The sequence below is a fragment of the Opisthocomus hoazin genome, chromosome 6 (genome assembly GCF_030867145.1).
Source record: "Opisthocomus hoazin isolate bOpiHoa1 chromosome 6, bOpiHoa1.hap1, whole genome shotgun sequence".
Lineage (NCBI taxonomy): Eukaryota > Metazoa > Chordata > Aves > Opisthocomiformes > Opisthocomidae > Opisthocomus > Opisthocomus hoazin.
The window spans coordinates 32,091,848-32,116,976 of record NC_134419.1 but is presented as its reverse complement, the minus strand read 5'-3'; the positions used below and the strand labels follow the sequence as shown (position 1 = coordinate 32,116,976).

General features: G+C 41.6%; 1 protein-coding gene across 7 annotated transcripts in view; it reads left to right on the top strand.

The window, feature by feature from the left end:
- Positions 1 to 2,562: 2,562 nt before the first annotated feature.
- The window catches only part of RALGPS2 (Ral GEF with PH domain and SH3 binding motif 2), a 124,279-nt gene continuing 101,712 nt past the window's right edge, over positions 2,563 to 25,129 (top strand). For 2 of the 7 annotated variants that reach the window (XM_075422564.1, XM_075422563.1), the window contains exon 1: positions 2,563 to 2,756. In XM_075422564.1, the coding sequence (XP_075278679.1) occupies positions 2,592 to 2,756 (165 nt within the window). In that variant the 5' untranslated portion in view covers positions 2,563 to 2,591. Of the gene's footprint in view, positions 2,757 to 3,026; positions 3,147 to 21,496; positions 21,549 to 25,129 lie in introns of those variants that run through there. The other 5 variants (XM_075422570.1, XM_075422569.1, XM_075422567.1 and 2 more) reach the window with 5 other exon arrangements.

Sequence of the window (25,129 nt, the reverse complement as noted above, 5' to 3'; positions counted from 1 at the left end):
TGTAAATTTGTTCTCTCAGGTGAAAGCGGTGATGTCCCATGGCCTGTAAAATTTGCAGCCCTGTTCGTTTTGAATGAGTCGTGTAACCATTTTTGTTCAGGTTTGGCCCTCTGCACCCATTCCCTCGCAGTCTGCCAGTCACAAGTGTCAGCGGTTTCCTGTTACTTTTGACAGCAGCTTTCTTCATTACAACCAACTATTTTGCCACATATTTTCATCTAGTCATTTCCTCTCTTTTTGATGCTTCCTGTGATTTGAATTTTCAACAGCACAGCTGCAATATTCAACTAATAATGAATTTTAAATGGAATATTTAGTGTAATGGGGAAAATCTGTACCTATAAATAATAAGGAACATCGGCTATGTGTATAGAGTGGGCAACTGAATATTGGAAGGTGGTATCTTGGAAAAGATTTCGAAATCATAGGGGAAAAGCAACTAAACATGGTGTTCTAGTGTAAAACTGTGGCATTTCAGCACTTAAGTGGAATTGCGCATTTCATTTTCACAGTCTAATGTTCATTCTCCTTCCCACTCATTCTTTAGAACTCTTTTGAGATGAAATGATAGCAAGACATCCAGCATTTTCTGGTTTTCTCCGTTTTGTATCTTGACATGCTGCGTGCATGTCTGTGTTCACATACTGAGGAGAGAGTTCTACTGAACTATTGCCTAGCATGCCTGCATATTTCTTATACCTTTGTTTTAGACCCCTCTACAATGTATAACCAGATTTCCTCCCATACGTACTGTGTTGCATTGATGACTATTTATCAATATTGATTTTGTCACCATATTGTGTCAAATTCACAGGTTTTCAAATCACAAATTCACAGACCCCTACACAGTTGGGTCACTCCGAGTAGCTTCACAATCTGACCCACAATTGTGAGTAATTTTGTGTCTTCTACAAATGTTGTCTCCTTCTGTGCAGCCCGTTTTCTAGATTATTTTTAAGGGTGTTTACCACACATGTCCTACCACAGAATCTTAAAAACACCTGACTCTTTGGCTTTTCACCATGATTATGAATTACCATGCACTCTCCTGTTTCATATCTCTCAGTTTTTGATCCATGACACTGCTTATTCCTCACAACCCATGATGTAGTTTTCCTGGAAGCATTTAATGAAGGAATTGTAAAATGTTTTTCAAAATTTGTATCCCCAGCCCCTATATCCACCACTTAACTAAAGCGGAGAAGCTTCTTTTACGAGACAAAGTAGTTTGTCTCCTGCTTTAGTGAAGGAGAATAGCTTAAGAATAAATTACCTTTGCTTCCCCCTTCTGAGGTGTCTTTACTTCTTTTTTTCCAATTTTCTTGTCTTCCTACAATCTTTTCTTATTTCTATGTTAAAGGTTGTTGTGGTCCCCAAACCAGTGAAGTATTTTTTCCATTCACGGATCCACCTGCTGCAAACCTTGCGGAAGGATGGCGTTTGGCATCTTACTTTCCTTTCATTTATCCTGCTTCAGAATAAGTTTGACACTATGCCAGATTACCACGGTAAAAAAAAACAAGAGGAAAGAAAGTTCTCTTTCCAGGCACAAGGCTTTATTAAAATTGGGAAAATGGCACTGTAACCTAAAGGTAATGCCTTTCTGCTTTACTGTTGAACTCGTGCCTACTTTCTCAAATCCTTCCTGCCTTATTTCCCTGTCACGGTTTTAAAAGCTGGTATCATCTTTCCAGGCTGCTGTTCTCGTTTATTCTGGGCCTCTCAGATATGCTCTGGATCCCGGTACCCACATTGTCACCAGTCTGCAATTCTGTTACACACCAGGCACTGTGCATAGCAGGTGGCTCTGTATTGGATGGCAGCAATGGGTTCTCCAGTATGCGAACAAATTACTGGCTCCATCTCCCAAGGACGCAAGGGAAGCAGTAGCTATCTTCATCGCGTGACAGGGTGAAAACAATTCACAAGTTAAGGAGATTAGGTGTTGTTTGAGAAGCATTCTGCCTATGTATAAATGGTAGCTATTAGTTATCGTAGGAGCTCACTCGGGCTGGAGCCTCCCTGGGGGGGGCTGTAAAGGGGAAAGGGGTCGATGCCGAGTCCCATCTCCGTGGCAGCAGCATTGCCAACTCGTGCGACTTTATGGCAATTCTTGCAAAATCTGGTGGCTTTTGGAGAGCTGTCGCTCCTGAAATGATGCAAACACCTTGAAGGCCCTGCTTTCCTCTGGTAAGCTGATCCTTTCCCAACGACTGTGGGAGCAGAGAAAAATCTAGAAAGTCCTCGCACTGCGTTCCTTTTAAATGAATGGATTTCTTAGCGCTGCAATGGCTTTCTTGTGAGGGGACGGGACGGAGCCCGGTCCCGCCACTCGCTGAGGGGACGGCGCGAGGTCAGCACGCTCCCCACAGCGAGGCCGCCCCGCCCGCCCCCTCGTCAACCTGAGGGGAGGGGAAGGGCGGGGAGGCGCGGCGCCCAGGCCGCGCTTGCGCAGTGCGCGCCCAGCACGGCCGCTCCGCCACACGGGAGGAGGCGGGCTAAGGCGGGGGGGGGCTCGGCGCGCATGCGCGGGAGGCGGCGGGCACCCCCCCCCCCCCCCCCGCCCCCTCCGCGCGCGTGTATGTCTGTATATGTGTGTGTGTGAGCGTGCGCGCGTGTGGCGGCGCTGCCGGCTCCCCCGCACCCGCGCGGCCCGGAGGCGGCGAACGGCGCGGAGCGACCGCGGGCGAGGGGAGCCCGGCAGTCGGAGCGGCTTCCCCCGTCCGCCCCCGCTCATCCGTCTGCCCCTCTCGCAGGTGAGCCGGGCTGTGGAGGGGAAGAGGACGAGGAGGAGGAGGAGGAGGGAGCATCGGCGGCGCTCATTGTCCGGCTCCTCAGAGGAGGAGAGAAAGGAGGCTTCACCCCGGCTCGCACGCCGGGCCCTGCAGCGCTGCCGGCCGGGGATTGGAGGCGCGCCGTCTCCTCCCAGATCCGGGGAGGGTCCCGGCCCCCACCCGTCACCCCGCAGCGGGCCGGCTCCGCACGGAGCCGCGCTCTCCGCCGCCCACCTGCCCGCCCGCCTCCTCCTCACACGGGCGGCGGCTGAGGCGGCGGGCAGCGGGGCGCCGTACCCCGCGGGGCCGGGCCGGCGGCTCCGCAGCGCCCCCTCCCCCCTCAGTGTGCGTGTGGGGCGGCAAGATGGAGGGGTGGGTGGCTGTGGAGCCTTCATCTCCCTCCCCCCCCCCCCCCCCCCGCTACCTGCGTGAGGGGCCGCGGAGCAGGCTGCGGCCTGGGCGGGGGGGAGCTGCCCCCTTCCTCCGCTGCCTGGCCGCGGGCCGGGGTGGATGGGCAGAGCCGCGGCGGGGCCCGAGGGAGGCCGGGGCGGGGTGGCTGTGGCGGTGAGATACCGGTATCCAGTCAGCCCTTCCCCGGGGGGCCGGGGTTCACTCCCCTTGAGCCGGGCAGAGTTCCCCTGGCAGGGCGGCCGCGGGCCGGGTCGGAGCAGGCGGGAGGGTGGTCGGGGTGGCACCGCGGCGTAGGTTTGCTTTGCTATGAAAACGGGGTAAGTTCAGGGCACCGAGAGCGCGTTGCCGTGCGGTAGACGGGGATCTGCTTTAGAGGGTGGACGAATAGGTGCTCTTTATTTGACATCTGGAATGTTTGGCGTATTTCTTTCCTGGCAGCCGGTGCTGGAGAGGCAATTACGTGGGTATATTTTAAACCGAGATGAGTGGTGATGATAAGTAATAGTTTAAAGTAACTTATCCCTGGGTGTTTAATAGTAGTTACCGGCCTGGTGAATTTCTGTGGATGTGTTTATCTATTCGAGAGATCCCTGTGCTGACAGAAGGTGCCTTTGCACAGGTCTGATTCTCCCTCACCCCTTCCATTCCTGTGTTAAGCTAAGGGGCTTTCTATCACAGATAGTTGGAAGAGATGGGGGCTGTCTCTTTTCACATGGGATGGGTGGATAAGCAGGCAATCGGATGTTTTGTAGGCCTACAGTTTTTGAGTTTCAAGACTGGAAAGTGTCACAGGATGCACCATGATTATTTTCGTGGGTTTTTTTTCTTATTGCTGGCCTGCCTCTGCAGCTGACTTGATTTTGGTAGTATTGTGGTGGCATTTTGTTTCTAAGCAAAATGGGCTTAACTTACCATTCACATCAAACAGCGGTTTGTGACTTTTTTTTTATAGATAGACCTGTTGTGTTTTGTAGTGGTCATGCATATTTTTATTAATTGAGCTTCAAGTCACCAATTATTTTTTAATCTTTTATTAGGTCTAGGTAGGCCATTAGAAATAATACATGGACCAAAGGTTAAAAACTACTGACACTGCTGATACTTTTGTATTCTCTTCATGCAAATGGTTTAATTTCTGACCCTCTTAAAACAACATCAAATGCAGAATGGTGAGGAGTAGAGAAATACATTGTTTTCCCAAAGCTTTCTCTTGACAACATACATGTGTGTTCTCATGTATTATTGTAAGCTTCAGTGTCTATGATCGTATAGCCAGAGGACTTCTGTAGGCACCTCTACTTGAGCCGTACTGGCTTGGGCCATGTTTCTGTAAATTGTTATGATCCACACAGGTGCCAAAACTGCTGTAGTGAATCGGTACCATCAAGTACCCCAGTAGAGCGTAGTACAGAAGTTGGTAATTGCTTGTGATCTTTACTAGCAATGCCTCTGGTTACTCTGAAAAATAGTTCGTGTTTCTGTGATGAATAATTAAATGTAATTTGTGATTGGTGGCCGGTTTATTTTGTTTGGTTGTTTTTTTTAAGGGGGATCTCTTGCAGAAGAAAAACTTACTGCTTTGTACAGCCTTTGCACATCCCTGCATGTGGATTGTCTGCAGCCTTGCTCAGAAGTTTGCTAAAGCTAGGTCACTTGAATTGAAAGAGTGCCCTCTGGTGACATCTGTATTTGAGGTTTGGATTCATGTAAAGAAGCACTCCTGGCAGTCTGAAATTAAATATTCCTCCCAGCAAGGCTGGAGATGTATTCTGCACTGAAATGCTAGTGTTGCATGGCTGACATGGGGGATGAGCAGTCGCTTGCAAATACGTGCGGAAGATGCACAGCAGTCACTTGGAGTCTGTTAGCCCCTGTGTGAAACATTCTACCTTGTTATTTATTTCGCTGGATTTTGATGAGAAATCTTTGATTCCTTCGTCTAATGAAGGGGTAAAAAAACCCTCTTCATGAGGTTATCCTGCTTACTGGCAGTTGTTTTGTTTTTTTTTCCTGAAACCTGCCTTTGTGCAGAGTTTTTGGAGGGAGTTTTGGAGAGGTTTTTTTTTTTTCCTTTCCACGCTTGTATCTTGCTGGTGACTGTGTGGGTTGAAGATCCCAACGTTTAGATATTTTGTTGACCTTGATACTGCTCAGTACCAGTGATCAAGAATGAAGATACAGGGCTGACTCTTTAACTTCAGTTACTTGTAAACTTTGATTTTAAAATTGGCAATGTTTGTAATAAATGTGTTCAGGACTTCAGAAAGCTAATGGAAGTCTTAGTGTGCTAATGTTCTACTTGACATGTCTTCGAGTGTTAAAAGATTTGAATTGATAAGGACACACCTCCATCTTAAATAGTTTATTCCCCTATGTTTTTTTCAGTTGAGTTTAGGGTTTAAGCTTTTCCTTTATATTTGCTTGGAGCGGAGTCATTTTGGCTCCTCCTTTCATTCAATAAATAAAGCTGAGTTGAAAACTTCCTTTAGGGATGGGTAGTGTAATTGGTTGCGTTTTGCTGAAATATAACACATGAAAGGCATGGTAGCTTTCCGATTTGGGTGTTGTTTTACAGCCTTTGTTAGAAAAGATACTTAAAAATGCATTTTCAGAATAATGAGAAAACATTTATGTTAATAACCTTTACATTTAGATACTTGGAACTGCTGCAGTAGAAATTGTCTTTTAATATTCATGTGTGTGTAGTATTTATTGCATGAACAGAAGCTTTGTGGGCTTAAAGTTATCTCTTACTTACTTTAAAAGACTGCTGAAGCAAGAGAGTCTTAATGTTACGGTTTGGTGTTTTAAGGAGATGCTCTGTATGCTCAGTCCCCTAGAACATACGAACGTGTGACTGCAACTCTTTTTCCTTTACAAAGATCCTTTAAGGACTTGTAGGACGCAAAGGAAAAAGGCATTGGAATCCTTCTTGTAGGCAAGATGGTACCACCTAGCATTCTGTGGAGCAGAAAGGGGACATCTGAACTCAGAGCTGGAGCAAGGCAGTCGTGGGGTGTTGGATGGAGGGCTTGCAAGTCTTGCTGCTGCAGTGGCAGTCAGGTCACGAGGCTAAGCTGGTGTCAGCAGCTTTGTGCAGTCAGGAGGAGCTGTGTAAAGCAGAGAATGGGGGTGGAAAGAGAGGGTGGCCCAGAGTCACAGAAGGGGAGGATGGATTCAGCAGCATGGTATGTTCTGAACGATGGAGCTTCTTGCTGTGACTTTCAGAAGTTTGCGTGGTGTAAATGACGGGCATTGAACCTCCTCAGTGGCTGAGGGAGACTGTTTCCTGTCTGTGTTTCAGGTTATAGGAGAGTTTATCTAGAGAAACCGACCTGTTCACTGAACCTTATAGTGCAGCAAAATAAAATACTGGGAAATCTAGTGGGCTAGTGTTAAGTGTTTTAAAATGCAGTGTTCCTGACATGCGTAAAAGGTTATTGTTACCTCTCTTGGGCTCGCTGTTCTGAGGTGTGCTACTGTTGAGTACACTCACAGCTGGTCTTTTCAAAGCTCCCTACAGGCTTCCAGATGGACTGTAGACTGTCAAACAGTGCAAATGGTCTCTTCCTTGAACCCATGGAGATGCCTTGAGAATGCTCTCAAAATTCTTGCTATCCCAGCCTTGTTGTCAGTGTAACTTTCTACATGACTGTAACTTCAGTGCAGAGAAGTGACAGCCTCCATGCTCATTGTGTGCCTTTCTGTAAGTAAGGATAGGATTCCCTTTTCCGTCGCTTGCCTGAGTGGTCTTGCAGTCCCATCTACAAGAATGACAGTTCAGGTAGAAATGCACGGCAATAATGCTGGGGGAAAAAAGAAGCTGCGTACATTTTGCCATTGTTTCTGTAGGGCTGCACCAGCTGGGCTGTGTTCTGGCTCCTTGTGACTGTATCAAGTGCATCAACAAGTCAAGGTTTCCTGCACTGGGTGTGCTGCAGTGCATGTCTTTGCCTGACGCAGAGAGGCTCAAGAGCTACTTGGTCAGAACTAAAGAAATGCTGTTGTCAGGCCCTCGTGTGCATCATATTTGTGGTTTAAAAACCTGCTTATTTCTCAGTGGTAAAGAGCAGCCTTCTTTGTTAAAGATTAAGCATGTAACATGGCAGTTGATTTGATGCCAAATTGGAGAGCGCAATGCATCTGTTGCTGCTTGATGGTTAAATGGAAGCCCTCCCCTTTTTTCTTTCGGAGGCAGATACTTCTTGCAGTGCCCTATGGTAGGATTCATCTTGATGTGAACTCTGAAGAATAGTCAGTTATTCTGTTTCTTTGAGGTGTCGGACTTGTGAGCTGTTCTCCATGCCTGCTTGAGAATTTCATTTATGTGTATATATATGAATACATTTCATAGACAATGTGAGGTTTAGATTGCAAATGAACTGGGAGATGCATATGCCTGCCCTATTTTCTCTGGTCTATCTGAGGAGACTGCAACTCTCCCCCATATATTGCAAGTGTGACCACAACAGTTAATGTAGCTCAGTGCCCCATCAGCATGTAGTTGAGATTTGAATGTGGATTAGAACAAGCTGGCTGAAGTTCAATCCAGATAAAATATACATGATGATGTGGATGTAATTATCAGCCTTCCTAAGTGAAGGAGTGCATTTGCCATTAGGTAGAAGTGTTAATGCCCTCTGGTGACTCGAGTTTATTAGTAATTCTTAGCAATCATATTGAAGTAGTAAAATCAGTTTTTTAAGTCTTTGACTAGAAGTTTGAGACCTCCTAACCTGACTAGAATTTGGCTGGAAGTTGTCTCTGCCCATCACAGTGGTTTTAGATTGTTACAGCAGTTCCTAGTGCAAGTAATGAAATGCAACTTGGGGAGGGCTTGGGTCAGTTAAGGAAGAAAGAACAGCGTGCCCAGGCATATAAGCAGAAATGACAGAGAGGTTAAGCTATGGGGTCCTCTGCTGAAAAGTGGCTGGCTCAATTTGGTAATTTTTTGGAGCTCGTGAATCTCTTCACTTAGACTAGTTGTACTGTATGTCCCTAGGCTGTCTGAGGGCTGAAGCACTCAGAGTGGCAGAGAAGAAATGTTTACACGTGGGGGTTGCAGAGGAAAGGTTAAATCTGCTGGCTTTCATGCTGTAACTCCATTTTACAGCAATTTGGAGGCAAAATGTGGTGCAGAAGTTCTTGCTGGTTTTGGAGCAATCTCAGTAAGAGTCAGTGGCACTGATGCTTTGGGATATGTATGTTACCTCTTTTTTTCTTTAATGGAGCTGTGGTGTTGGCAGCAATCCATTAAGTCTGAAGTGACCTAGGACTGGCTGTCAACTCTCTGACCACTGTTGTAGTGTGGCATTAAAAGCTGTTTGATTTGTGCATCCTTCATTATTCATTAAGGGACAGCTTTCAGACTGTGGAATTTGCTCTCCTCATTGAGACGGGCTCAGATTGATCGGGCTGGGGAAGAATAATATTGATCTTTTAAAAAAAGTTGAAGATTTATTTCTTAGATAATTATGGCTAGATAAAACTTGGCAGAGATCCTGAAAAAGTGATCTTAATGGAGTTGGTAAATTGGATTGCTTTTATCACATGATTAAAGTGCCCAGGGTTTGGGATAATTGTCTGAACTATGGTATTACACTTTCATTTAGAAGAAGTGGTATAACATCACAGAGTGACTGGAGTTGGACCAATAACTGAATAAACTGCACTAGTACAAAGCACATTTTCTGCTGTGATACAACCTGTTCGGATTAATGTATAGGCAGGCAGAAGCCTCCAATGAAAAGCCGAAAGTCTCAATTTACTAAGTTGTTTTTTGTAAGCTTCATCTCTGAATTTGTATCTGAAGAGGCGTGGGAGCACAGGGGGACTTGTGACTTGTTAGTTCCATGTAATACTCAAATTTGTAAATGCTTTAAAAGCTTGTGTTCCTAGTCCACTTGTTTTATGGCCAAATTGTTAGTTTGATCTGCTAATTGCTATTAATGCTTGATAATGTTGTGGTCCTCCACAGTTGTAACTGATTTAAATTTTTTTATAATGGAATTAGGTTGTGACTCCACATGCAGTAGGGCCCCTAATTTATTGACTGTTCACTTCTCACATTGTCTTGGCACAAATGCTAGTAGAGTGAACTGCATCAGGGAACTTATGCAAGCTAAGAAATTAAGCTTTTTTCCCTTGTCTTATTTTTCAGTTTGATAGTTCACCCAAACTGTTTATTCTTCAGCCATACAAAATCTTGTGCTGATGTCATGGCAGAGAAAGGAATGGAAAAAAAAGCAATTAGTGGAGGAGGTAACTGGCAAGTATGAAATCAGAGTTCCCATAAACCAGCTGAAATCAATTAAGTAGATCAGTTGTCCCTATGGTTGTAGCTGAGCTTGTGGAGTGCTGATTTCTGGTATTGGAGCACAAACTTAGCTCCCATCTTGAATCCCTAGCTGGGTTTGCATGTCTGGGAACTTAGGAAAAATTTGTTAGTTTCAGATTTCATGCAGAAATATTTAGGCATTGTAGGATCCTTGTGACATTTCTGAAAATTCCTTTTGCATAGAGTGGAACTTAACAGTCATTGCATCTTTTACAGTAGGCTGGTGGAGTCAGTTGGGAATGATGATGGTGTTACGGGAAACTTGGTAGTGCAGCCATTTGTCTGATCAAGAATGCAGAAGCGTGTAAAGTGTTCTGGGGATTCCAAAAGCATCTGCAGTCAGCTTACTTGTGTGAAGTGTTAGAATACTGGTAGCATCGCATAGTTTCTTAGGTGTACATTTTTTATTTCAAAATGCACATAAATTGTTTGAAGTGCTAAATCAGTGAAAGAAAAAATGCCCCAAAGATTTGGACTGTGCTCTCTCTCGTTAATGCATTGGTGTTTTGTACTGTCACTAATTAGCAACTCTAATATTGTGAGGTGTATTGATAAAGCATATGGTTAAGTGGATGACTCATAATCACTGTATTTCCTCTCCTACTCTGTCACATAATTAACTTTCTCTGTGTGGTTAAAGGGCACCTGAACTGTGCTGCCATTGCTAGCAAGTCCAGACCACTCTGCCGACAGCCTTGTCTTTGATTACCAGCTAGTTTTCTCTTGTGCTTTATTGGTAAGTATACCTGAGTAGTGGCAGCTATCTCACTTATTTTTAGAATAATAGTCACATACTTTTAAACTGAGTGGTTTGTTTGGGTGTTAGTAGTCAGGCTTGTCTGGTAAGTACCTTCAAATAATTTTTGTATTCTGACTGAAGTAGAATCTGTTGAGTTCAGTCCTTCCATGCAGTTGAGGTGATCTTCAAGTATCTTCTGGAGCTTAAAGTGCAAAATTACTGAAGGCTCAGCAATATTTCTTCTTTGCTACACGCTAACCCTGTGTTGGAGAATGATGAATGTGGTGGACAGTGAGCAGCCTGAAGCTTGCCCTGTTTGTTAGGGCGGCTAAGACCTGGGCCTTGCAGGTCTGCCTTCAGATAGGATGATGATAAACATTACCTAGGTATAAGGCTTTATTATTATTGCTTTTAATAAGCCATGCACAGATGGTGTCAGGTGTGCATTTTCTAATGACACTGTTTTCCATTTTATTTATCTGATAATATTAAATGTCCCTTCATAGTAGAAATGTCTTTGCTACTTCCTGTTGGAAAAGTGCATGGCTAGCCACGCTTTGGTCAATTCCTCTATGGATGTTATGTAATTTATTCTAATCCTACTTTGATTCTCTCCCCCCCCCCCCCCCCCCCCCAGCCTGGTCCTATTTTGGATTTATTTTGTACAGATTTTGCCAGATAACTCTGATAATAGATTTTAGTATTCTTAGTGATATGCCTCGCTACTGGACAATAACTTTCTTTCTGACCTGGTCTAGTGTATGATGTTTCCAGTCATGGTGGCAGATAATTTTTAATGGTACTTTAAACAAGTATATATTGTGTTATGTTGAACAAGGTCTTCATTACAAAGGTACCAAAGGTAGTAATCACAGTATGAAACTGTGATTCTTTGGTTGTTTTTTTATATCCTTGTGTAGATCTAGCTATGCTAACAGAAAGTTGTTTTATTTGTGGAAGTTGTTCAGCTCTACTGGCACTCTCTATTAAAGTGTCCACCCAGAATACTTCTGAAGGAATTTGGAGAGGAAAATGATGTTAACCAAATTATAGTCAGGAGATCAAACAGAAAGGCAAACTTGATACTGTTTTCACTTGAGGTGGTTGCCAAATGTACGATGTTTTATAAAGTTGAAGGCGTATTAAATTGATATTAAAGAAGTGGAAAAACTGCTTTTGAGGTACAGTATTTATTTGGCTTTGAAGAACAGCGGCTATTCATAAGCAGATAGTATGCTTTAGGACCTGATTATAGATAGTGGTTCTTCAATGCCTGCATGTAATGACTTGCTCTTGTACTTAATTAACTTGCTGACTTTTTTTTTAACATGGATAGGGTCTGTGTGATGACAGAACTCAAACTGTGTTTCATGCTGTGACTTGTCAGAGAAGTCAGTCTTGAGTCTTTTCTGAATCTGTCTTAGTTGTGGAAAGGTTTCTTCATTTGGACCTAGTTTATGTTTCAGATAAGGTAGTTTAACTTCTCTTAAAAGAAGTATTCATACAAATGTGTGTGTAAGCTAGCATTCAAGCACTTCAGTTTGTTAGAGAGAGATGTCTGAAAATTCTGTTAGAGACCAGTAATCAGAACTGCTGTAGTTTATTCTCTTTTTGGTAATGAATGCTGTATGACTAGGAGAGGGAAAAGAAGTATCTGTGTATTCATTGTTACATGATCCCACATTGGTTTTTTTATGTACAATGGAAAGCTTCAAAGTATTCAGGGTGATTTATGCCAGGGTATCTAGAGAAATTTACCAGAAATGTTGGGGTGGTTTTTTGGTCCTGTGAAATTGTGTGCCTTCCCTGTTCAATTTGTTTAGCTTATGGGAGAAAACTGAAACACCCATGGGTGTGGAAGCAGAGTTGTACACTTACAGCATGTGCTTGGTATAAGTCCAAAGTGAATATATGCAAGATGGTATGAATCTTTAAACAAATTTAGACTTAGAGTAACAAATGTATATGTGCTAATGATTTGAGGCTGGCACAGTTTTTGAGGAATAATTCTCGATCTGATTTTTTAACTTGGTTATAAGACAACAAAATACATTAATTGAAAGGGTATTACTGAGGCCAAAAAGGCCTTATATGAAGGATATATAGCCTTATATGACGGATAGCTTAGGAAAATGTGAAATCTGTTGTGCAGATCTGTATAGTAACACAAATACGACACGCCTCTGAATTATATTATGCTAAGTTACACATAGAAATCTAGTTAGCCTGTGGTAAGTGATATGGCTAAAAAGGGAAGCTTGTTTGATAAATAATGCAAGCAGCTAACATGAAAGGTATCTTGCTAAGCTGTTACGCACACAAAACATTTGTTAAATCCCTCATTTATTTGTAAACAAAGGTATACTGCAGAAAAGTTGAGCTTTAAGTATTTATTTCAGCTGTACCTATTTTTTAAAAAAAGCTAGCTCTTATTTTCATGACTTAGAAAAAAATCCATGGTTTTACATACTTTTTCTTCCCCCCTTTCTATGAAGTGATAGGCTTCAGTGGAAAACAGAATCAGTAATGGAGTTAAAGGACATGGACAGAAGTGAGATCTCTCCAGGAAAGAGGAAAAAAGACAGAATTCCCTGGCTGTCTTGGGATGCGCTGGAGTTTCTGTGTTGCTGTTAGGTGTCAGATTTCTGTGTAGACTGGTGCTGAATGTCATGGATATCTTCTTGATTTTACTTGTCGGAGTGAGGGAGGGAAGATGAGGAGGGATGATGGACTTCAGCAACTGAAGTTTTTGTTGTTGGTCTTTTTCTCTGGTGTCATCTTTCCCTATTACATTCCAGGTCATTAATGGAATTGGCTATCTTTTTTTCCCTAGGGCGATAGGGCGTGTTTCTATGATCTTATCATTAGACTAGCTGATTGGTATTTCTCTGCGGCTTTTTCTGTATTTATGAGTCTCCTAATGTTGGTCAAAGTGCTTTGCTTACAGGAAGAAAATTGCAATCTTTTGAAATTCATAATTGGCATCTTCTCTAATGCAGAGGCGGCCAATGTTTTTTTAGTGTAACAATCCTCAAAATCAGAGAACACGTATTGGAAGAGAAAAAGGGGTCTTGCCTAGGTTGGAGCTGCCATTTGCAAATTGTGTTTGGGGGGGTGGGGCTGTGTTGAGCAGGCAGTTGGGTCCCAGAGTGAATTGACGAGTTTGCTTCATTCCTCAGTGAAGGAGCTGGCTTATGTGTCAGTCTCTGTGGTAGAGCAGCCCTGGTGCCTGCTATTTGATAGCTTTGTCAGATTTACGGTGTTTATTACCCACATGCAACTCAGTTGGAAAACCCTACTCTGTCATTTGCAAAAAAACCTAGATTCTTAGATCGGAAGGATCCTGTAAATCACTATATGAATATTGCATTTAAATTGGTAGCTGCATTTGCTGTTTTTGCTGAGGTTGTTTTTCTCAGTTGTCTTGGAGGTAGTGGAAGACAAGTTTGTTTAGCTCATTAAAATATCTTAGCTTTTAAGTGATAAAGCTGTGTCAGAAGTATACCACCTGCCAAAACCACACTAACTAGATTGTGGCTAGTGACTTCAGTGGTATTTCAACAGTAAGGTACCAATACTGTGGCTGGCTCTCCTTTGTGTTTAAATCACACTCGTGACAAAAATGAACCTCCCCATCTTGGAAAGACGAATATGAAACTAACTAAAAATTAAAGTATTTTCAAAGTGCGGCCAAGATGTTGGCTTTTTTGGCCAATCTTTTAGCAGGTAAGAGGCAAGTCACTTCCTAGTAGTGTAGAATGGGGAAGCAAATTACTAATTTGTGTGTTGTTGGGTTTTTTTTTTTAATTATTCACTAATACGGATGATCTTGGCTTTGAGACAACACTGAAGGATGTGAATTTTAGTTAAAATATATATTTTTTTTTTAACTGTAGAAAAAATTATCCCTGTATTCATTTCTTTCACCGAATTATTTGTGGTTCTGATTTTCCAAATTCTTGTGGGCAGTATCAGTTGAATCTCTCATGGTGGTGACACCATGAAGTGTTGCAGTGTCACCAAATATTAAAACACAATGAAACTTGATGTTAAAGACGTAGCAGGGCTAGGACAAGTGGGTGTGGATAGGGCTTGCGCGGTCTCTGTCTTTGCTTCTGCCCCTCTGTGATAGCCAGCCGATTTGCTGTTACTTGCTTATTGGACTCTATTGCACAACATGAGAGGTTGCAGCTTTTCTTTTCTGTTCTTGGATTATGGCCTTCCATCGCCAGTACACTTCATTTTTCATTCTGAGGTCCACGGGCTTTCTCACCTCTGAACCTGTGTATACATGTTGGCAGTCTTGCTTTTCTCTGATGTTTTTTCAGGAAGGACAAAATGGGACTGTGATCTACCTCTGGTGCTCGTTCGTGTTGGAGGGGAGAGGCCACATGAATAACATCTTCATGTGTGCTGTCTGAGTATCCATCGTAGTGCTGCTTTTCCTAGCTAGGAGCATGTACCCGTGCCACAAGTTGATTGCTTGAAGTGATGCATTTAAAAATAGCTTTCTGTAACTATTCTGCAGGATCTTCTTTGTTATGAAGAATGTTTTTGTTGGAGGCTTGGAGCCAAATTTTACCAGATCTTCCTGGAAGGAAATAAGGGGAGATTCAAACGTGTTCAAATGGATCTCAAGCTTTTTTAATAATGTTTATCCACTCTTTTTGGCATCTAAAAAATGTACGTGAAAGTCACATCATCAAGAGAGCAAGGAATGAAGTAGATTTTGTGGTTTGATTCTGCTTGATCAGTATATTTGGATATACTTCCTTCTCTCTGAACCTACACACTGTTTTAATTGGATCATTAATGCCTTTTGTTTTCTTTAAACTAGAGAATCAGAATACTTTTGGAGGGACACCTGGGGGTCATTTAGTCCACACTGTTGCTCAGGACATGGCAAAGAGTTAATTAGTAGAACCGTTTGAAAATACTGCAATATAAAGTATTTTAATATATCTCATATGCCATCAAAGAATACCTTCTGGAATTTCAAATTTACACAATTTCTGAACCAAGAATCAAATTCACTCTTTGTTGCAATATTGCATTGATGACGTGACAAGGTAACTCATCTTAAACTCATAACAATCGGGCATTAAAAATGCTTAAATGGTGCAGAATTTAAAAGCACAGGATTCTGCACAGCAGGGTTCTCCAGCAGGCAGTCGTGGGCTGTGGTCTGCCTCTGCAGAGCAAGGTGATGGCCTGCTGGCAGCTGGATTCCCTGTCGAGCTCTCCCAGCTCCGTTGGTTTCCCAGCACAGCTGTCTCTTCACTGGAACTATTTTGTTGCTTGAAGCAAGGCTACTCCCTGTCTGGTGTGCATTGTCCACTTAGATTTTTTTTTTTTATATTGACAGATTTCCTTGTACCCTGAGGACAAGAACAATTTAATGTAAATAATGATGAAGCGGTATCAAATCCTTGTCCAAACTGTAGTTTAGGCTACTGATTCCAAATACTTAGAAACTGTTCCTCAGACCTTTTCAGTTCTCTGTATCAGTCATGGCCTTTTTTCATGTTTTTTTTCATCCTAATCAAGGTGAATCTTCTGTGACAGTGAAAATGCTCATGTTGGCCAAGCTGTGTGTGTATTTGGGTAGCTGATTTTTTTTTTTAAACTAAAACTCTTAAGGCAGCAATACAGGGCATGACGGGGTCTCGAAAAGGGTGTTGTATTTTCATTTAAATTAGGGAGGTATTAGCTTTCTGTTGGTTTGCCCAGAACGGCTAATCTCTGTTGCTTAAGAGAAAGCCAGTGCTATTGATTAGTCTGGGCCAGAAGATCCCCTCTCTGTCGAAGGGGAGGATGGGAGGGGGAACCACTTTTGTGCAAAATTTAGGACAGAACTCCTGCTAGGTTTCCTGCCAGAAGTTGCTAGAGAATAGAAAAGCTTACCTGGTAGGTGTTGTAGCATCTGATGATCTTTGCTTTTGTTCTCATTGTGATTTCCCCAAAATTTGCACTACACTCTTGTTTCAGCACTGTGATCCTAGAGAGGAAAGCAAGGCATTTTCTAATCAGTGTGCTAAGATTAGAGATTTCAGCTGTTAGTACTAACTGAAGTAGCATCTTATACTGTATTGTTTTGGAAGGTGTCAGTCTCTAAGCTTTTTTAAATACGCCATTAACATCACTGAATGGTCACATAATAATGGTTTTTGTATTCCTAATTGTGGTATCCTGCCATCTCACTGTGTGGGCTTTCTTGCATTACAACATTCTAGTTTTACTTTTCATCTTTGTGTTAATCTTTTAACTGATAAATGTAATTTTCTTTTTAGTTAAATGAACCATTAAACAGCATGATTTCTTTAAGAAGAAATAGCATTATCTGCTGTAAAACAGTAGATTTACATTCAAAACAACATTTTTCTCCAAATCTCTATCGAAACTATGTTGTGTACCAGCTGTATGTCTGTCATTGCTCTTGGACCCAAGTTTTCAGCTTGCAGATATCTGCACTTAAATCAATTTTTAATGCATGCATCCATTGACTTGGCAGAAATGGACACAGCTGCATTTCATAAGCTGAAGGATACATTTAATAATTATCCAGTCATCCACTGAATATCTCAAATACCCAAGTAGAATTTGGATAGGATATCACTTGTGAACATACTGTGTTGAGTTCATAGTGCTGGAATGAGATTAAAAATCCTTCTTGACAGACCGTATTGAAGGCATACTAGAATCTTTGTGTGGGGGGTAAGTGAGCTGGACTTGATTCCTAAATCCTGAAAAAGACCAGCAAATGCTGTTATTCTGTCAGCAGTTGCCACGCTCTTAAAGGCATATAAAAATTGCAGGATTCCCTATGCTTTCTGTGAGATCTGGAAGAAAATGCTTGTCCCTGCTTTGAACACATTTAGATGTTCTCACTTGGCATAAGTGTCTAACAGCCTTTCTGTGCCTGTCAAACTGTTATGTGTATGTGTGCATCTTGTGCCTTCACTTCTTTAATGCCAGTAAACTGTGTCCAGGTTGGTGTCCTCCTTTTCTGCCTTGTTGGTCACAGTGCCAGTAAGTCCAGTGCAGAGCAAAAGGATATATGCACCTTTTTAGCAGTTCATGACTACTTGCTTTCCTCATCTGAAGCATGCCTCACAAACAAAATGGCATGTCTCTACCTCCCTAGGAAGTAATTTGAGAAATTGTTTGATTTCCTTGGTCCCTGGTTAAAGTTGTCATGTGTGCTGTAAAAAACTTTATTGTTAATCTTTCACCTGCAGTTTGTCTTTTTCCCTCTCTTATAACAAGAACTTGAGGCTTGTCTTTACTACCATTAGAGGTATACAAATGTTTTTGCATAGTTGGTTCTAGTGCTTTGCCAGGTATGCTCTTCAAATTAATGCTTATGCTACATCACAGCGTCTTTTTGATGTCTTCTGGAAAACATTGTATTCTACATCAGTTATACAAGTCATACAAACTGTATTTATTTATTTTGTCATTCCTCCTTTAGAGCAGAATCTTTCATCAATAATGTAGATAGATGGCTTAGAAATAGCTCCAGCAGGGTGCTCTCTTATACTTCCGTTTACCTGAAATCGCGTTTAGTTTTTCTGGTGATTCAACTGTTGCTGTTAGTGTACAAGAAGTAAGGTGGATATACCAGAATTTCAGGCCTTTAAATAAATTCCTGTCTGTCCTGAGTGTCTACAGAGACAAGATTCCCCTGTAATCTACTGTAAGTTTCTGCTTTGATAACAAGAAGAAAGTCTTATACGATCGTAAATATATACTATATCCTTCATGACAATATTCGCTGTAAATTATTTCAGTTGTATAGTGAAAATATGCTTGGTCTCCAATTTCAGGCGCTTTGAGGAAGTCATTGACATCCGGTTGGGCCAGCTGACAAATCTGCATTTGTTTGGTCATTCTTGAACATTTAAAACAAGGTTCCAACATCCATTTGGTTTGTCGAAGTCCTAGATTTGTGTTAATTAACTTGGATTTGCTCAGTTTCTGTATCATGTTTAATTAGGCAGATGCTTTCTTTGGTGGTCAGAAGTTACTGGCTGGTATTAGGTGAAGAAAAGTATTTAGTATTGAGCTGTTGGTGTTTGGGTCTTTACCTGCTTTCTGATTGTTGGCTGATTTACTGATGTTCTTCCAAAGGTGGAAATGTGGAAAAGATGTGGATGCTTGGATGGATAAATGACTGGTTTGTGTATTGTTTGCTTGTAGAAGTTGGATACTCTGAGTTTGACGTGCTTTCATAAAGGAATACAGGGGATAGTGGCTCAGGCAGAAGATCCAATTCTCTTCCCCAAATGTCTATTGTAGTTCCACATAATAGTCACATACCAAATATAAATAATTCATCCGCTGTTAGATTTTTTCCTGTTAGCACCATTTCTATAGCAACAATGCACACTTCTGTATCGATGCATGATGTTAAAAAAAGAATAATTAGAGTATATTGTTGAAGTGTCATCACAGGTGTTATTGATAAAGACTGTACTCATCTCTCTGAAAGCTGAATTTTCAAATAGACTAAGATGATGTGTGTCTTATTCAAGAAAGATCCTCATTGTCTATTAAAGGCTTCACAAAAATTACAGTAAAATGTTCTCGCAACAATATTTTCTTCTTCCTGAATGAGAAAGACAGGAATTCAATGTAGGAGGAGTTTTTCCCTCCTTTTCCCTAAATGTAAGTCTTCCTTGTCTTACTGTGCAAAGAAGGTGTACAGTTGAGGCACAGGTGTATGTAGTGAGTCTTTAATTCCATGGATTTGGAGGCTGTTACTCAGCAGCAGTTGGTAGCTTGTCATCTCTCACTTGTTAACCAAACCATCTTAGGATAGATTTTTATCTTGTTTTTAATTTGGCTGTTCACGATTTCCATCTGAACATGAGGAAGAATTTCTTCCCTCTGAGGGTGACAGAGCACTGGAACAGGCTGCCTAGGGAGGCTGTGGAGTCTCCTTCTCTGGAGATATTCAAGACCCGCCTGGACAAGGTCCTCTACAGCCTACTGTAGGTGACCCTGCTTCAGCAGGAGGGTTGGACTAGATGACCCACAGAGGTCCCTTCCAACCCCTACCATTCTGTGATTCTGTGATTTTGACTCAAGCACTTAATGCATATAGAAGATTATGCGATGAGTTGCCTGGGTCTTTGAGTTTTCTTTACATCCATATGTGATGTGTAGGTTTACACAGAATATTCAGTCTAGATCCCCATTCTCAGTTTTCATCACTCTTTCTTCTTATATGTGTTCTTGGGGTGTGAGTTGTGGTGACTCTTGGTGACAGAGTTCCTGTAGCATATTGACAGTAACAAAGTTCATGCTGTCAGTTGTCTTCTCTGCAGATCTTGCAAGTGTGTGGTTGCACATAAAATTCTATTTAAATATTTTTCCTGAATCTTTTTCCTGTGAAGTACACTTTCTATTCTGAGAACAGGTATGCCGTCCACATGGGTCTGTTTGTAGATTGTTATAATGATTTTCAAGTTTGTCTTCTGCTGGAATTTTTAGTGTTGCCTTATTTTAAACAAAAAAAGTAAAATTAAGAATATAAAAGCAGCTTCTAGAGACTTTTCACAGTGAGCCTGTTGTGATATTTTTGCTGATGCAAAGTCTATAATAATTCTTCCCGATTCATGTGTTTGCATTATCCAGAAATGAAGGAAACTGGATCCGAGTACCTCTGAAAAGACTATGTGGATCCTGGGATTCATGCTAGCAGCATTCAGTGCTCCACTGTTGCATGCTCTTAAGTATGACTTCTCTGTTCAGAATGTTGTCCACAGATGTATTCTTCCTTTGTTGGTTCCACTGATATTGTGTCTGCACATCTATACTGTAACAAAAATATTTTGCAAACTAAGCATCAGTTAGTCAATGTGACATTAATCACTTACTGCTGCTCTTGTTTGCTAGCAAAGCTGACAGCTGCATGGCCATGTGGTGGGGGTCTTGGAAAAGGCAGTTGTGGAAAGGTTATCATCTTACAGAACTGCCTAATTAATTAAAAATGTCGTCTTCTAGTTTAAATCACTCCCATTTATTTTCTTTGCCCTCTTGGTACTACTTATTGATGGAAATAAATATCAGTAGTTTATATCTTTCAGAAATGTCTCTAGGTTATGTTTTTCCTGTTTTGTGTGTTTGAGGTGAGGAGGGAACCTCCTCTGGTTGCTGACTGAGCAAGCCTGGATTTCTTTTTCAGATATCTGAAGAAATGTTGCTCAAACAGGCTAAACTGTCAGTGGGCTTGAATTCTGGAGAGGGAGATGGAGAAGGGCAAAACCTGATACCTGATGTACTTTCTGAGCTAAAATAACTTGGTTCCCTAATGCTTACCCTTTTGGCGTATGGGAGGAAGAACAAACCATGCATCATAACTTCGGATGTCCAGTCTGTTCTGACAGCAATTGCAAAATAATAGCCAGATCCAAAGGAATAAAACGTTTTTCCATGCAGTGTCCTTTTTAAAGAGTTACAAAATGGAATAGAGGCTTGCAGGTGATCTCTAAAGAAAGAAACTCTGGGAACCGGATAATTTGTAAGCAGTTTGTGAGCAGAAACTTACTCAGTTCTTGTGCTGTTAAATTATTTAAGTTTTGTCTTATAATGCTCCCAGCTCTGCTGGAGAGACCTTCTGTTAGAAGAAAACAAACCTCTTACAACCCCAGGCTAAACTTAAATAGCATGTACACATGTTCACATTTTTGGCTTACTCCGTTTGTTGCCTGCAATGCTGCTTTCCTTCTGCTTCATTCATGCCTGCATTGTGTGAGGGCCAGGATCTGCTACTGCTTGCAGCTGTGTACCAATGCTAGCGCTAAAATCCGTTGCCTTGTGCTAAGGTATCTACCAGTTGACTCTTGGCTGTGAGTCAGTCTACTGGATATAGCTGGCTTTTGAATGGTGGAAGTCAGAAAGGTAAGAATCTGCTTCCTATTTGTGTGTAACTAATTTTAAAACCTTCCATTTTGAGGTGAACTTCTTCATTGTTTCAAGTTGATTACAAACTGAGCTAATAGCTTGATTTTTGTAATAGGATTTGGCAAACAAGTAGCTTGTGCCCTGGAGAAGGTTCTCCTCCTGGATTTTTGAGATTTTTTCTTTATCTCATCTGAGGAAATGGAAACTACGAGTTATACTTGAGATGAAAGAGGAGAGCACTGGGTACAGGAGCACCATGAAGCAATGATCTTGATAGCTGGAAACTGAGTAAAATATGAATGAGACAGAGCCTTACTATATATTACCTTAATGTTACCCCTCTCTTCTCTTTTCTCTGCCCCCGAAGTCAGAGAATGAGGTGCGTAAAAGCAGCAATAAGATGATTTTGTTGTCCAGAATGTGAGCACACGCATGATAGTGAAAGCGCTGTATGGGTAGTGTTGTCTTAAAGAAGAATAGTAATTTCACTTAATTGTTTGTCCAGGTAAAACCTTTTTTGGGGTAGGAGAAGAGAATCTAAATTAATGATCATATTTAAATGAAGCTTTTTAATTAAAACTTCATTGTCAAACCTAATAAATTGTGGGTTTTTTGTTCTATTCGTTGCTGTCCTGTTGATTCTAATTTCATCTGTCTTGGAGTTTTAACAGCTGATACTACTGTGACTGCTGTGCAACAGATGCTTAGGGAAAGAGTGGCTGTGTGACATAACTGAGTGGTTTTGTTGTGTGAGGATAGAAGTGCTTTGAGTTTGCAATAGGACTAATCAAACCAATGAAAAAAGGAGTCTGTTACCGAATTAGCTATACTATATATAACGATTTCTTTCAGGAAGGAGTGTAATATCAACTTAAGCAACTTTTTTTTGGTATTTTTTTTAGTACTGTTTTCTGGAAACTGTTCAAGAACCTGATGTCTGTATTCTGATTTTGAGCATAAATTTACATTTTATTCATACTTCTGGTTTGTCCTCCTGATACTTAAACATGGCAAGTGTATCCTCACGCAGATTTCAGTGTGTTAGCATAAGTGAGCTGAGGTCTCCTGATTTCCACTTCTGCAATGGAGTCTTCAGAGAAGCTGGAAGCTCTTCCCTGTATATATTTCATTAAAAAATCTTTTGGAAGCCAGGTGACCAGAACTACATAAAGTACAGCATCAATGTCTCTTGTGAAGTGTTTTGGAGGTAGTATTTGTCCATAACTAATGCAAACATCTTGATCTCATGTGGCTACTTCATGCTTACAGTATTGCTGGCAGCAATTTCCGACTGATGTGCTGAAATTCACAGCAGAAATTTTACAGGGATCAACCGAAATGATCCTTTCGTGTTTGTCTTTCATTTTCCATTCTTCTGTCCATCTGATAGCTTTATTTGTACTGTATTATGTTGCTTTCCTTCATTTCCAAATGTTCTATCATAGTATTTGTACTGATATTGCATATGTAAGAACTGTTAGTAGTCTCCTCCTCTTCTAATTATGCTTCTCCTCTGTCCCTGTTTTCGTCATGTCTCTACCCTGTGCATGTCTTCTGTGAGTGACTCTTATCTCAAGCTTCACTAGTGGCAGCTTATCAAATGCTTTGCCAAGATTTATGCGTCTGACTGGAGATCTCATAATATGTGAAGTTTTAGGTCTGGGGTTTGATTATCTTCAATGATAAATTCCCTGCAAGAAGGTGGGGTTATATTAAGTTGTTTGAGCTTTTATTTAAACCTCTGTTGTGGAAGTTTGTATTTTTATCAGTTTTGCAATTTTATATTTCATCAATATTATTATGCTCACTGAAAACTGAATTAAAGCATGTGTTTAGGTGGCTTCAATTTTTCTTTTTTAATGCTGTGTGCATATGATCTTTATTCTTACAGTGTAGTAACCTAGTTGGATGTTTTGTTGCGGTGGGTTGAGTGTAAAACTACAGAATATAGCTTGGAAGGTGCAATTGGGTTTGACTTGACAAAATCTTTCATAGTTGGATAACTGTTCTTTGTCTTGCCACCTATTCCTTGCTGACTTTCTGCTTAATTTTGGGGTTTTTGTGTGTGGTGTTTCTTGTTCTGGTGTGGAGTGTGTATTTTGTATTTTGGTGTGTTTTGGTTTGTACATTTTTTGTTTTGTTTTTTTAGCCATTAGCTCTGCTTTTACATTTTAGACAGTAAGCCTTCTTCCCATCTTTAGACATGTTTCTAGCTTTATCTAGCTGTACATAGCTCCTGTGGAGTTTGGGGGGTTCTAATGGGAAGTAATAAAGAACAGTGGCTCCTGGGGCAAGAGAAGGAGTCTGTGCATTTATCTTTAAGTCAGGAGCATTAAAAGCCTGGCGATCTGCTCAGACTACCTTGGATTTTTTTCCACTGCAGTACCTGTAATGACTCTAGTTAGCACAGAGTAGCTTTGTGCTGCTTCCCGAATCTTTCCTGTTGCAGAACAGACAACATACAGCTGGGCAAACATGTGATTTTTCTTTGGTGTTGGGTAGCACGTGGCTTTGCTGCCACAGCCCTAATGTACTGAGGTCTCCTGGGCGTATTGAGGTGTCTGAGCACCAAACTGCAGGAAAGAGCTGCGGGCGTGAGCAGCCCTGGCCCTGATGGCAGGCAGCGTGAGTGCTTGTACACGGTGGTGGCTGTGGTGCCTGTGTGCCAGGGCGCTTTGTCTTCCTTACTTAACCTTCCTTGATGCCTGCGTGTCCGTGGGGCACCTTCAGCCACTTCCAGACAGTTGACTTTAGTGTGTGGCAGCTTGTACGCAGCTGGAGTCACGCTATACAGCAGAACGTCCAGAACTTCCACTTGCCAACTTGATAGGGACCAGTGAGAGGCGCACTCGGTGTGCGAGACGTCTGTGCTGGGGGCTGGGTCAGCAGAATTTCCTGTATTCCTGCTTGCTCAACATGCAACACAGGACCTAAGTGAGTCTCGCAATATCTACATAGTGATCCTGTAGGAAGTATAATCCATATTCTATGTATCTAAAAAAAAAAACCAAAAATCAGACTAAAAGGTATTTCTTAACTGTATGTTTATAAAGATTAAGGAAAAAGTACCTGGAGAATGCATTAAAGTGGCAGCATCTGAACATTGTAATATTTATAGTAGTGTTTGATTTATTTTGGCCATATTGTTGTGACTTTTTAGCAGAGAGATTTTACCTCAGGCTACTGAGGCGTGGAAGCCCACAGGAACCCACCACCCAAAACCACCAACATTTCTGGATGTTCTTCATGTGGGATAGGAATTACCATGTACAAAACGACTCATTTGTAATAGAGGCTCTTGCTTGTAGCCCTGCATGGTGAGGAACTACAGATTAATTGGCCCGTTCTGTATTTAACAAGTTCTGATCAAAAGGGTAGTGAGGCATCCAAGATAATGAATTGGTTCCACAAAGTACTTCCAGGCAGAAGGATCCAACTTGGTGCATATTAGGGGAATGTGACAGTTGCTTGAAGAACTTGAAGTCCTGTTTCGCTGAACCTTCTACCTTGTGTTCAGTGGTTAAAAGCAATGTTAATTTAGAAAGTGCAGAGCAGTGCTGGTCAAAATACACTTCTAATGAAGAATCGAAGCACTCAGATCCAGGATTAGAATTGAGTCAATGGTGCCAAGATTTCACTCAAGTGTCTTGAGGTCCTGGTATGGAATAGTTGAATCTAGCTAGGTTGTGCTATGTGTTGGGGGAGTGAAGATTCAGTGAAGCCCAATACACCTCTATTCTTTGTTTAGAGTCAAATAGCTTTTTCTGTACTACTTGTCAAAATACTGGTGAGTTTCCACAAGATCAGGAGCTCAGGTTGATTGTGCCTGGAATGGATTCTTTGGTTCCTACTGTTCTTTGGTCCCCAAAGTCTTCAGTAGTGACCCTGCATTCATAATTGGTCATAATCCATGCAAGGCACTTCATGGGGATCCGTGATCAAAACAAATGACACTTTTTA